Consider the following 13,529-nt stretch of genomic DNA (forward strand, 5'->3'; position numbering starts at 1 on the left):
ATTAGTCCAGTATTTGCGTTACAATAGCGTGTCATTCCCAGCTCTGCTCAACCAGAATTGCATCCTAAGGATCTTGTTGCAGATTTCAGCTTTCAGCAGAATCACCAACATTTAGACATTGTGGGGGAATGATCTGTTTTACCTGGGACATAGAGTAACCATTGTGATTCTTCATCACACCATGTTGGATTACAGGAAGAGAACTAAGGCTACTTTCACACTTCCGTTGGTACGGGCCCGTCGCAATGCGTTGGGCCAACGTACCAACGGATGTTGTGAAATAACTGCAAGACGTGGGCAGCGGATGCAGTTTTTCAACGCATCCGCTGTCCATTCTGCAGTCTGGGGAGGAGGGGGCGGACACGTCGCACAAAAAAAAGGTTACATTGAACTTTTTTTGTGCGTCGCGTCCGCCAAAACACGACGGATCCGTCGCACGACGGATCCGACGTCTGCCCATCCGTCGCGATCCATCGCTAATACAAGCGTATGGGCAAAAAACGCATCCTGCAAGCACATTTGCAGGATCCGTTTTTTGCCCATAACGACGGATTGGGACGGAGGACAAAAGACGGAATTGTGAAAGTAGCCTAACACACACAAGAACCAAGAGGCTGTATAATATCGACTCTGCAGGAACTACAAGCACAAAGACTAAAACAAATAACAACACCATCTGCTGTCTACTCAACACAGCTCCTCCACAACATAAGCCTGCAGCACTTGTATAACAGATTAACAGATGTAAGGAGTTAGTTCAATGGTTAGCACTGTCGCTTTTCAGTGCTCTGGTTCCAGGTATGAATGGAAACAAGGGCAATATTGGCATATTCTTCCCAACTCATATGTGTCCTTCAGTTTAATTTGACACACCAAAAAAGTATTGATAAGTGAAATTTAGGTGGTGAGCCACAATGGGCACAGAAACCAATGTGAGCAATGACAATGTCTGTACATTGCTGTACAATAAATAGCTTAATCAAGTACCAGTGTTTGTAATCTCTGTACTGTGACATCACTGTGTGCATTATCCCAGTGCATGTTATTACTATAATGTGACTTCAATGTAATCTCTTCTACTATGACATCATCACTGTTTATTACCTCTGTTTTGTGGCATCACTAGGCTCATTATCCCTGTGGTGGGATATCATTGTGTCTATTATCTAGATGCTGTGACGTAACTGTAATAATTTCTATGCTGTGATACGACTGAGCCTTTTTAAGTATATCAGGTCCAGATATTGTATTCTTCAACTTACGCCTCTGACAAAATCTATATAATTACATGTATATTGTTACATTGGTTACTTATTATTTAATGGCCTTCAGCGCGATCTTGAGCCATTGCGATTTGATGGATGAACGATCTGTAGGAAGATCGATCTTGTACAAGTCTAGGTAGGTCCACCAGGGTCTTCTCCGCCGTTATCCTAATAATAATATCAAACCATCGGGTTGCCGGTCTTCCTCTTCGTCTTGTTCCTTCTATTCTTCGACCATGATGTTCTTCTCCAGTGATCGCTCTCTTTGTATGATGTGTCCACAGTAGGCAAGTCGTAGCTTGGTGATCCTTGCTTCCAGTGACATGAATGGCTTGATTTGTTCCGGAATTGATTTGTTTGCTCTTCTTGCCATCCATGGTATTGATAACATCCTTCTCCAGCGCCACATTTCAAAGGTGTTGATTCTTCTTCTGTTGTTGATGATTTTTCTTCTTGTTTACATTGTTTATAGCCCCAACTACATTTTCCTTAACTTTGCCTGTGCAAAGATGGACTCAGTCTGGTATGGGCGTCTGAAGACAAATTTGAGTTCATTATTTTATACTTTGAGGAATTTTGCATTGCATCCAATCCGCTTGAACTGTTTATGTATGACACTGTTATTTAGGAGGGAAAATCGATGACACTATCTATGTAAGGAGCACTTTGCTGACCCTTTTCACGAAGAAATTTCCAACAGCATTGCCAATCGAGGACTATTGCTATGGTGCATGGCCTACATTTGTTATTAGGGTTTACATTAAAAATTTCACTGCATCTTCTGCAAACCTGAATATAACGCTAGGTCAAAAACACACATAGTACTTTTGTTGGGGATTTTCCGCATGGATTTCTGAGCAGAAAATCTACAACATAAATACAGTATAGTACCTACACGTTATGGGAAATGTGCAAACTTACAATTCTGAAATCTGCAGCATGTCAATTTTTTTTCTAGGGATTTTCAGTGCGGATTTCACCCTTTGTATAAGTAGAAATCTTTGGCAAATCAACAACTCAATCCTCACATAACAGATTTTGCAGCAGATGTGCAGCTGTTTCACTATGTAAAATCCAGAGTAAATCAGCAATTTGTGCAAACACCTTTACCAGTTAGCGAGTATGTAGTAATTCTTATTTTCATAGGCAATAGAAATTAAAATAATGTTCAATTATAGTACAAAAAAAAACACAATAGGCAATGAAAGATGATTCCGGAGGACGGCCATGCAGGATCGGATGCAGCAGAATTGTGCAATGTACAGTAGCATCGTGTACACAATGTTCTCCGCAGCGCGTACATGAAATGCCATTACATCACTGAAGAATAAACCCCCTTGGTCCACTCATAAACTCCATGACTGTGAAAGCATTCCCCGAGGCAATAAATTTTGACCTGTAGGCTGGGTACCGTCCAGATGTATTCATTCCACATCATGCGGCTGGTTGTAATTATTTGCAGGCTAAGGTGAGATTTACAGTTAGAAAAGTTTGGGGAATGTTACATTTGGATTCCATTTTCGTATTCTGACAGATAGATGTGGAATATTTATCAATGATCTTTAATGCTCTTAATATAATATATACAATGTACATAAACATCATCTAATTAACTTATTAGTGATTATTACCTATCTACCAAATGCCTTAGTTATCAGGGCTAACCACTTAAAGGGACAGACCTTTACCATATGTCCAATTGGGGATATGGATATACTTGAATCCCCGCCCATGAGGGACAACATTGATATACAATATATTAACATGGTCTCCCTTTAATCTGAATTGACTCCATGTAGTGGTGTAACTTGAAGCTTTTGGGCCCCGATGCAAAATCTCCAATGGGGCCTTAACTAACACAGCTTTTTAATAGTAATAGTCTTTTCATATAGGGCAAAGGGACCTTCGGGACCCTCTAGTTTACAGGGCCCAGGTGCGATTGCAACCCTTGTACCTATAATAGAATTCCCCTGACTCCATGTAATACCGGACCACATGCGATCAGGTAATCAACAAGTAAACAACCTCTTTAAGGACTACTTAAAAGGGTCTTATAAGTTAAGCTTAACTCATCTGGTCCAACTTTTATATCTTTACTGAAATTTTGAAACTTCAATATATAAAAAGGTAAAAATAAAATTATAAAGAGAATTGATGCTAATAAACAAAAATATTTGTCATCAAAGTGAGGGCTGTTATACAATTTGAGAAATAAAAGCGAACCGGCATAATTTTACTATTTTCATATACTTAAAGAGGTTGTCTGGGCATAGATATTCTTGAACTATCTACAGGATAGGTCATTCATAGCAGATCGGTGAGGGTCTCTCCTTGCCCCTCTCTTTTCTCAGTGTTAGGCCTCATTCAGACGTCCGTTTTTCTCACGTACAAGAAAAAAGGACGGATTAGTTTAATCAGATTTGATAGAGAGTGGTCGGAGTGTCATTGGTTTTTCTCGTGCATGGAAAAACAAAAGTTTACTCATTTTTTCCTGTGTGGCAGTCCGTGAAAATCAGACTGTTGTCAAATGTTTTCATGGGCCCATAGATTTACATTGCTGAATTTGATCTGACACTCGTATTAAAATCGGACATGTCTCCGCGATTTTGCACACACCACTCAGTCCACAGAAAATCACGGACATGTAAATGGCCCAATAGAATGAAAGTAAGTAAAACCAGCAGCACCTTAGATACACACAAAGCTCATATCCAGCATGTATTACTGGGAGGGGAACTCCCTCAAAAGAAAAAATGGAAACTTGGATCAAGCTACAAACTGGGGGTCTGAAATGAATGAACAAATAAAAATTGCACTACGTTTTAGTCAACAATTTTCACAACTAAAGGTATCCACTAACATATTGTCAAAATATTGTCTCCATACCAAAGGTGGCCCTAGCCTTTAAAAATGTATTGAACAAATTCTACTGCTTGTAAAATATTACCAATAAGTATAAAACTGAGGAGTGTCACTCTCCATACAAGAAATGCATTCATATAATAATTAGATCTTTATGATCTGGTTCCCAGGGAAGGAAAAATGGCAGCTTGAACTTAGAAATTGAATGTTCAGTAAATATGGTTTTGGTGGGAAGGCGTCCAGTAGGTCATTTAATTTTTTTTTGAAGTAAAGGGCATATTGACGGTTAAAACGTTGATCTCCCATCCCTAGAAATGAGATTTGATTGATGGGAGTACCAGGCACAGCGATCTGTACAGGTGCACATATTTTTCCCTTGTTTCTACTTGTTAGCCATTGACCCGGAGACAGACAACCGCTGATTAAACATTGGTGGCTTTTCCTAATGATAGTCCTTCACTGTTTAATTCCTCAAAATCCCCTTTACATTTTTTACATTTAGAATGCATTTTATTTCTTAGAAGATAAGCACAAATAAAAAAATTCCAGTGCCAAAAAGATCATTTACTTTTCCAAAATTTGTAGACCCATTGAATTGGATTATGCAGATGCCCAGTGCATTTGATCCCACCATATATATTTTTAACCTTATATGAAAATGCCCTTGGAGTTGATGCCTCATGGTCCCTAATTTTAACACCGTGGCAAAGTCCATCCATATTCAATTGGCAGAACCTTCTGTCCGGACTGCAATATCCATTTCTCCTCATAAGGAATGAGGTGTAACTTCGTGAACCCCTTGCCTTATGGATCAGATCATTTGTTTTGGAAGTAAAGTCCACACATCAATTTCACGGCTCACACTCCATCCATAGATCGAAAAGTCTGGATAATATATGTAAGCGTTGGTTGGGAAGAAGGTTATTCTGCTTCCATATAAAAGCAGATTAGATTTGCTAATTTCTCTTGTCTCAGACAATCAAAATTCCAGCTGTCTGGAACACTGAATCTAAGAAAGCAGGAAAATTAATCTTCAAACATGAAGGTCTAGAAGGCATTGCCTCATTATTTTGGTTGGACGCTATTCTGATTATAATGCAGATAAATCTCAAATGCATTAAAACTAAAATAACACGCACTAAGTATGAAACATAACAGGATATTGCGGGGAGATTAGACGGTTTCCTCTTACTACTGCATGGCCCAAGTCGATGGACCTGGTGAGAAGAAGACAATCTGAAAGTAGGGGGTGAATGTAGGATCTGGCAGTCATGGACTAGCCCGGCAAACCTTGAACATCCAGATGAGGAGGAACACAGTAATTGAGATCAGATGGAGAGATGAGCTTTTTACTACAAGGAATTACCTTGTGATCACTCTTTTTTGGAACTATCAGAAAGGGATTAAGTGGCATTTTGAAAGACCACAATAAATTGTCTCATTTATTTCCTGTTTTTAAAGAGTCTGCAATCCTTTATCTAAACAGTCAGTCATTCTGGCCCCGATTCATCAAGGCCGATGATTTTTTGCCTGTCTTGATGAGGAAGTGTACTGAAGTCAGACCCTTTTGATTCGTTAAGAGGCGCACACCTCTTAGAGAATCACTCCCATCAAAGTTTTTATCCTCTTAACATATTGCAGTCATCACATTACATAGCACTGTGTGCTTACAATTGCTCATTTTGTCTTGCTACTCAGTAAATTCTTCTCTTTTTCATTAGGTCTATGACATCACATGCTTAATAACTGACTAGCTGAATCCTTTTAAGCTCTATGTAGAAACAGGAGGTCAATTTTCCCTGTATGAGCCATAAGTCACTGCAAAAGTCCCTGACAGGGGGGAGGAGGTGAGGAGGAGGTGAAGCTGGGATGCCAGGGACTTTGCAGTGTTGTAGAGTTGAAGAGGGGGATAACTCATGCAGGGAAAATTGACCTCTTGTTTCTACATAGAGCTTAGATGGATTCGGCTAGTCGGTTTTTAATCACGTGATGTCATAGACCTAATGGAAAAGAGAAGAATTAACTGGGTAGAAAGGCAAAATGAGCAATTAAAAGGTCACAGTGCTGTATAGTAGGATGACTACAATATATTAAGAGGATGAAAACTGTGAGGGGAGGAGGAGGAGGAGTGCTTCTTTACTGAATCAGAAACATCTGACAAGTGGTGTGTGCCTTGCCACAGATGTCAGTCAGGGACTGGAGTAAGATTTCTGGCGTAAGGATATTGATGGTCTGTGATATTTGTATAAGTTATCCTTTTAAAAAAAATCAGGTTAGCAACTCTGGCATTTAGATGCAGTGCTAACGCAGCAAACTGAATATCTGCTCTGGGCGAAAGAATATCTTTTTGTTCTCTGAAGCTTAAGGATTGATGACAGTTTTTGGAATATACAGCCTTTCATGATCGCTGATAGATGTGACACGATGTACTTCTGAGGATGCAGCCGTACAAGCTGCTGCTTGTTACACGCCACATTGCGTGCAGCCTCTGCCTCAGATCTCCGACTATCTTTCCAAGGTGACCCAATAATTCTAGCTGCTAGTCAACAGCAGTGGAGAAAACACATTATTAGAAGCTATTTTCTTCTAACGACAGCACTAAATCACATTTCCAGCATTCTAGACTCATCTTTTTGTGCAAGTATCTTAAGTTACCAACAACCATAACAATTTAATTTTGTATCTTTTTTTTCAGTCTATTACACTTTTTAAGACCCCTTGCAGTTGTAGGGATTTGGGGTGCATGTAAACTTTTGCAAACAGCAAAGGGAAGTTTATAAAATGGGGAGCAGGGTTCTCTTCCAGTGGTAGACTGTAAGGCATGAGTCCGGCTATCAGTATCAGGGAAGCCGGCACAGCAGGGAATCTGCATTACTACAAATTTTTCATGATAAAATTGGAAACGCCTTGAACAGTCAAGAATGAGGTGACTGGGATGACTAGTCACGGGGGAAGGTGCCCCGAATGTGTGCATAAGGAGAGACCCATCAGTCAGGCAGAGCCAAGCAAAAAGAGGCCGGCGGGGACTTGCCATCCCAATCACCTAACTCCAGCTTGTTTGCTCAAAATATGCATGCTTTTGTAAAGATGGAGCCGGTGTCTGAATCATCCTGTCTGTGGTTCGGTGTTATGAAAGGCAATTCAGTACCACAATGGACATAGCGGTCAGAGCACATACAGTGATCTGACAATAACCCAAAATCATAGAATGAGCTCTGAGACGTGGGAACTCTGCAGACCACAATCCCTAATCCTCTCCAAACAACACTAGAGGCAGCCGTGGATTGCGCCTAACTCTGCCTATGCAACTCGGCACAGCCTGAGAAACTAACTAGCCTGAAGATAGAAAATAAGCCTACCTTGCCTCAGAGAAATGCTCCAAAGGAAAAGGCAGCCCCCCACATATAATGACTGTGAGTTAAGATGAAAAGACAAACGTAGAGATGAAATAGATTCAGCAAAGTGAGGCCCGACTTTCTTAACAGAGCGAGGATAGAAAAGGCAACTTTGCGGTCTACACAAAACCCTAAAGAAAACCACGCAAAGGGGGCAAAAAGACCCTCCGTACCGAACTAACGGCACGGAGGTACACCCTCTGCGTCCCAGAGCTTCCAGCAAAAAATTAGACAAGCTGGACAGAAAAAATAGCAAACAAATAGCAAAGAAGAACTTAGCTATGCAGAGCTGCAGGCCACAGGAATGATCCAGGGAAAAGCAAGTCCGACACTGGAACATTGACAGGAAGCCAGGATCAAAGCATTAGGTGGAGTTAAGTAGAGAAGCACCTAACGACCTCACCAGATCACCTGAGGGAGGAAACTCAGAAGCCGCAGTACCACTTCCCTCCACCAACAGAAGCTTACAGAGAGAATCAGCCGAAGTACCACTTGTGACCACAGGAGGGAGCTCTGCCACAGAATTCACAACAGTTCGGACAGCTTAAATCACCTGACAAGTTCCCTTTAAGGGTAAGGTGTAGTAAATGATGTCTATGAATGGATGTGAAAAACGAACATGGGAGTGAAAAATTAAGTAGGGTCCTGTTCTAAGTCTTCCCATGAAACCTTATTGTTGCTTTTTGTGCCCATTTGTAGGACATTTTCTTTTAACGTTCGGTGCATACAGTATTTCCTAAAAGTCCCAGTTTTGCTGGAACTGTCTAAAATGTTCAAACCCAGCAAATTTTGGGTCTGGGCAAGGTCAGAAAGGGACATATGTTTATGTAAACTCCAAAAGTTGAGAGTCCCATAAAGTTTTGGCCGTTCCTCGGTTCCTTGTACCATGACATCACTGTGTGTATTATCAATGTACTGTGACATCACTGTGTGTATTATCAATGTACTGTGACATCACTGTGTTTATCATCTTTGCACTGTGACATCACTTTGATTATTATCTCTGTACTGTGACATCACTGTGTGAATTATCCTCATATAGTGCTATATCTATGATGGAAATGTGGAGTCCTGTGCCAGAATAACAAGTCCCGACCTCTGTATCTACACATAGCATAGTGCTAAAAGGCAGAGATTCATTTTATGTATACCCCTCCTCACATGTAAAGCGCCATGGAATAAATGGCACTTTAAAAATAAATAATAAATAATAATAATATTATGGTAACTCTAAGCGTGATTGTAAGAAGATAAGAACTCACCATACACTTATTTGGCTTTTCCCCAGAGTGCACCCTCATGTGGATGAGCAGTTTATACCGGGCATTGAAAGGTTTGAAACGTCTTGTACAACCAGCCCAGAAACAGGTGAAATCCTCCCCCGTGCGCTGGTCAATGTGCGTCTTCTCAATGTGTCTCACTAAATCCTCCTGCTGATCATAAAAGGCGCTACAATCTATCCAGCGGCACAGCTGTCTCCTCTCTGTGCCAAGATCGTCCCGTTCATCCATTGAATTTGTCTTTGGCGGCATGGCAAGCGTAAGATGAAGGGGAGAAAGAAGTCCTTGCGGATAGTTGTCTTCTGGTTCTTGCTTCAGAAAGTTGAGCTTACTACAGTCATTAGGAATTGTGTTTAGAAATAGATTGGCACTGCCCTCTGAACAGGGCACATTCACTTGCTCGGGAGATTTCATTTCATACCCTCCGGCACTAGGAAGCAGGCACTGAGCAGAAGAAGGCAATGTACAAACACCCTCAGGTTGGGATGCCTTTGGTGGGCTACAATTAGGAACACCCCCGGAATTAAATTGTGTACGAGGAGGAGAAACGCAAATCCCATTCACGCAAGGTGGCAATGACGTGTGAGAGGAGTGAATAATTCCCACTATTTCAACGCTATCGGTGGAACATCCTCGTCTTCCACCAGACTGGTGCTGGGCAGAGGTAGAATTGCTACTGGCTGTCAATGAGCTTGGGAAAGTGCTGTGTGTGGAGTCTAAAAAGTGTGATGACAGACACTGCTTCAATCCATTGTGTGTCACCGCTGTGTCGGGAAGCAGAGATGCTCTTAACTCTGAGATGCCCGAGTGCCGCGATCCTGCCGATAGATGGGAGAAGTCGCAGGAACCTTCTTGTTTTATTCGACTGGCAGAGCGCGCCCCATTCAGGCAAAACGATATAGAGGTGCAATAACGGGAAGACCTGCAGGGAAAGAAGGAACAAAGACACTGAACCTAAGTATAACTAAACTGGTCTCTCAAAGCCTCAATTTTCTGACTGCATCTTACATAGCCGACATTTCTTACCTTAAAGAAAACTATTATTTATCTTTGATGCAACAGGCCACCCAATTTTCAATATGGTTATTCATGGTATAGAGCCAAGACCCATGCAAAATGTCTGGGCAAATGGGCCAATTTTGATAAGTCCTTCAGGCAACCATAATGTAGTCATATTCTGACTACGAGTCTCATGACCTGAACTAACAGTCTCATGTATATAGGGCCAGAAAATGTAGCCAAACTACAGTCATTAAAATGCTGCCATACTTCAGTCATTAATGTACTGCCTACTACAGTCATTAATATACTGCCTACTACAGTCATTAATATACTGCCTACTACAGTCATTAAATGCAGCCATACTAATCATTAAAATGCTGCCATACTACAGTCATTATTATACTGCCTACCACAGTCATTAAACTTTAGCCAAACTACAGTCATTAAAATGCTGCTATACTACAGTCATTAATATACTGCCTACTACAGTCATTAATATACTGCCTACTACAGTCATTAATATACTGCCTACTACGGCCATTAATATACTGCCTACTACGGTCATTAATATACTGCCTACTACAGTCATTAATATACTGCCTACTACAGTCATTAATATACTGCCTACTACAGTCATTAAATGCAGCCATACTACAGTCATTAATATACTGCGTACCACAGTAATTAAACTGTAGCCAAACTACAGTCATTAAAATGCTGCTATACTACAGTCATTAATATACTTCCTACTACAGTGATTTATATACTACTTACTACAGTGATTAATATACTGCCTACCACAGTCATTAAAATGCTGCCATACTGCCATACTATAGTCATTAACATACTGCCATACTACAGTCATTAAAATGCATCCGTGTGATAGTAACTCTTGAATGTGTTCTTCCAAAAATAAAGGATCATATTGTTATTCAAAACTTTCTTGATCAAAAAGTTCATCTAAATTTAGTACTACCGATCAAAGCTGCAACATTTCAGCAATTTTCCATAATATCATGATGTATAATTTATCCATATTTCCATCATTGACCCTTATAATAGTCTTTGCCTCTACCCATCAAACTTTGTAATGAGTATCTAAACTTTTTTTTTATTTATTTATTTATTTATTTATTTTTATAATTTTGTCCAGTATGGAAAGTCATAACATTTTGCAAATCTCTTTATTAGGGAATTTATGTTCATTCATGTAAAATTAATTCCATGTTAGTGGCTACCAAACCCCAGCTTTTCCTCTGTCTATTCACCGGCCTTTAGCTGTATTGATATCAGAAAGTCCTCACGTGGAGTACAGATGTTGGCAGTGAAAGGATCAGCACGGTCTCCTCCTCCTCTGAGAGTCATGTTGATAAGAACGATCTAATGCAGTAGTTTATCCCCAGAGTTAGCGAGACACAGGTGCTGAACTGATAATTTCACTGCCATCATCTGTACTCCAGTTCTAATATCAATGCAAGCCAATAGACTGGGGAAAACCAGGGAGTTTGGAAGACACTTTACATACAATTTTTTTTTTATGGAAATGAAAACAAATTACTTAATAAAGTGAGTTTCAAAGTTTAATAACTTTCCTCCCATAACTCTCCTCATACAATATATCTGTTTAGTGAATGTTCACATATAAATATTTAACTATAACTTTCAATTGATAGCTGTCCGGCGTAAAACTTATATATAAAAGCAGCAAACATGGCCTTACCTGGATCACCCCAACAGGAGTATGTCTATCTAACACACCATGTCTTCCGTCAATATCGCACCTTTCAATGCTACAGTTTAGATGGATCCATGGTGAGCTACATTGTGTGCAGATTAAGTCTTTGATGTACAACCTGATTGGTGAGATTACGAGAGGACCATGTGACAAGGACAATGAACCTGCTCCTGTGTAATGTGTCTCTTCGTCCTGGGAAAAACATTAGGGATGAGATGGAGAGAAGGGTCGGATTTCTGATGTCTGAGCATCTCTCATCCCTTCATTATGGGAAGTACAATATGGTAACAAGTATCCGACCTGACCCTTAACCTGTGCTTTATACTCTCCCTCCTAATTACTATTGTCTTATAATTGCCCTCACTGACAGAAGATGAGACGACATAATTACGCTACTCTCGTTTTTTTTTTATTCTTAGATAAGAAGGTATGACATCTAACCTGAATGATACCTCAACGCCAAGAGCACGTACTGTATAGTGTAACCGACTACGTGGTCATTTGTTTGACATTATCTTATTATTACGGACCTCTCGTTAGAGCACATACATTCATTACCTGGTATTTGTGTACTCCGCATCAGTCGCAGTCTCGTAATAACCCATGAGCTCATCAGAAGATGATGGATTCCTGACATGGCCAAGGAAAGTGTCTCTGTCTTCAAAGACCGTGCTGGTCATCCCTTCGATTCCTAGCAAGCTCCTCTTCAGATTGTACTGAGCAAATCCTCCATTCACTGCAACACAATAAGGATATGGTGAGCCCAAAATCTTTGCTTTATGGTCAATCAAGCCAACATTGTAGTCGTAAATCACGGTTAAAAAAATAGACTATATTGTTGCTATTCAACCTAATACAATAAGGCTTTGTTTACATGGGCGACTTTTTTCTATTTTTATGGAAAATGGAAAGAAAATGTTAGTTACAGGACTCATTTGTTTTACTTTTCCTGAAATGTCACAATATGTGGCTTATAAATAACTTATCACTTGCCATGAATATTCTGCTGTTCTCCTGAATCTAGCCCTTTTTTTTGTTCCTGCGTCTTTCCTTTCCTGAGATATGGTCCCCTCACCCTATATTTAAGTCTTTTTTTTCAGCTGAGTGGGTATGGTCATCAACTCTTCCCTGTGGATGTCTTCTTAATGACCATGCTCATTGGCCAAAAAGACAAAATTTTCATTCAGGAAATACAGATCCATATATCAGGAACAGAGAAGCGCAAGTCAAAAGTAAAACAATTCCAGACTCGGAAGAACAGCAGCATTTACGCCAGATAAATGAAAATGTATTTTTATTGGAAATGACAGGTCTGCTCTAATGGGGTAAAAGGATTTTTGCTTTTAATACTAAAGCATCCCAAGTATGGATACCAAATACTCCTCTCTACATGTTGAGAATATGGTACTTTACATATTGCATGCGTTACATGATAATTGTGCTCCAAAAGTGCTAAAGAAAGCTCCACAGTCTCATATGAGACTCATATGAGTGTCATCAGTTTTTATTAGGATCTGGCAGTAGATACATAATGTCACGCAGTGCCTTGGGACTGTGGGCGCTAACCAGGTCCCTAGAACTAGGGGTGCCCTAGTCTATCCCTGTCTCCTGGATTACTCCTGAAGTTGCAGATGCTGGGTTTAAGTCCTGATCTGTCCCCTCCCCCTCCCAGGGAGGTCAGAAGCTGAATTGTATACGATAACACTAAGCAGACAAACAAGGGAAGATGTACGGAGATAAATGAGAATAACAATCATACAAAATACACTCGCCAAACAATAGAGTGGAACACAGGGGAGTTACAGGAAGGAGAAACCAAGTAGGAGAGGATGAGGATGTGCACACAAACAAAACTCCCAGCAACAGACTTCTGAACAAATCTCCAAACACCAACTCCAACCACAAACTACACCTCTAACTCAGAACCAGGAAGTAAGAACTAACACTGGCAATTCTTAAGTGCCAGAGGCAAGCATACGTAGCACAGGGG

At 40.4% G+C, this 13,529-nt stretch overlaps 1 protein-coding gene across 3 annotated transcripts in view; it reads right to left on the reverse strand.

Annotated features, from left to right (window-relative positions):
- Nucleotides 1-13,529, reverse strand: part of GLIS1 (GLIS family zinc finger 1) — a 121,493-nt gene that overhangs the window by 36,353 nt on the left and 71,611 nt on the right. For all 3 annotated transcript variants that reach the window (XM_069737840.1, XM_069737839.1, XM_069737841.1), the window contains exons 2-3: nucleotides 12,098-12,275; nucleotides 8,785-9,724 (exon numbers count right to left, since the gene is read on the reverse strand). In XM_069737840.1, coding sequence (XP_069593941.1) covers nucleotides 8,785-9,724; nucleotides 12,098-12,275 — 1,118 coding nt within the window. The remainder of the gene's footprint in view (nucleotides 1-8,784; nucleotides 9,725-12,097; nucleotides 12,276-13,529) is intronic.

This window comes from Ranitomeya imitator, chromosome 8, assembly GCF_032444005.1.
Source record: "Ranitomeya imitator isolate aRanImi1 chromosome 8, aRanImi1.pri, whole genome shotgun sequence".
NCBI classification, from domain to species: Eukaryota; Metazoa; Chordata; class Amphibia; order Anura; family Dendrobatidae; genus Ranitomeya; species Ranitomeya imitator.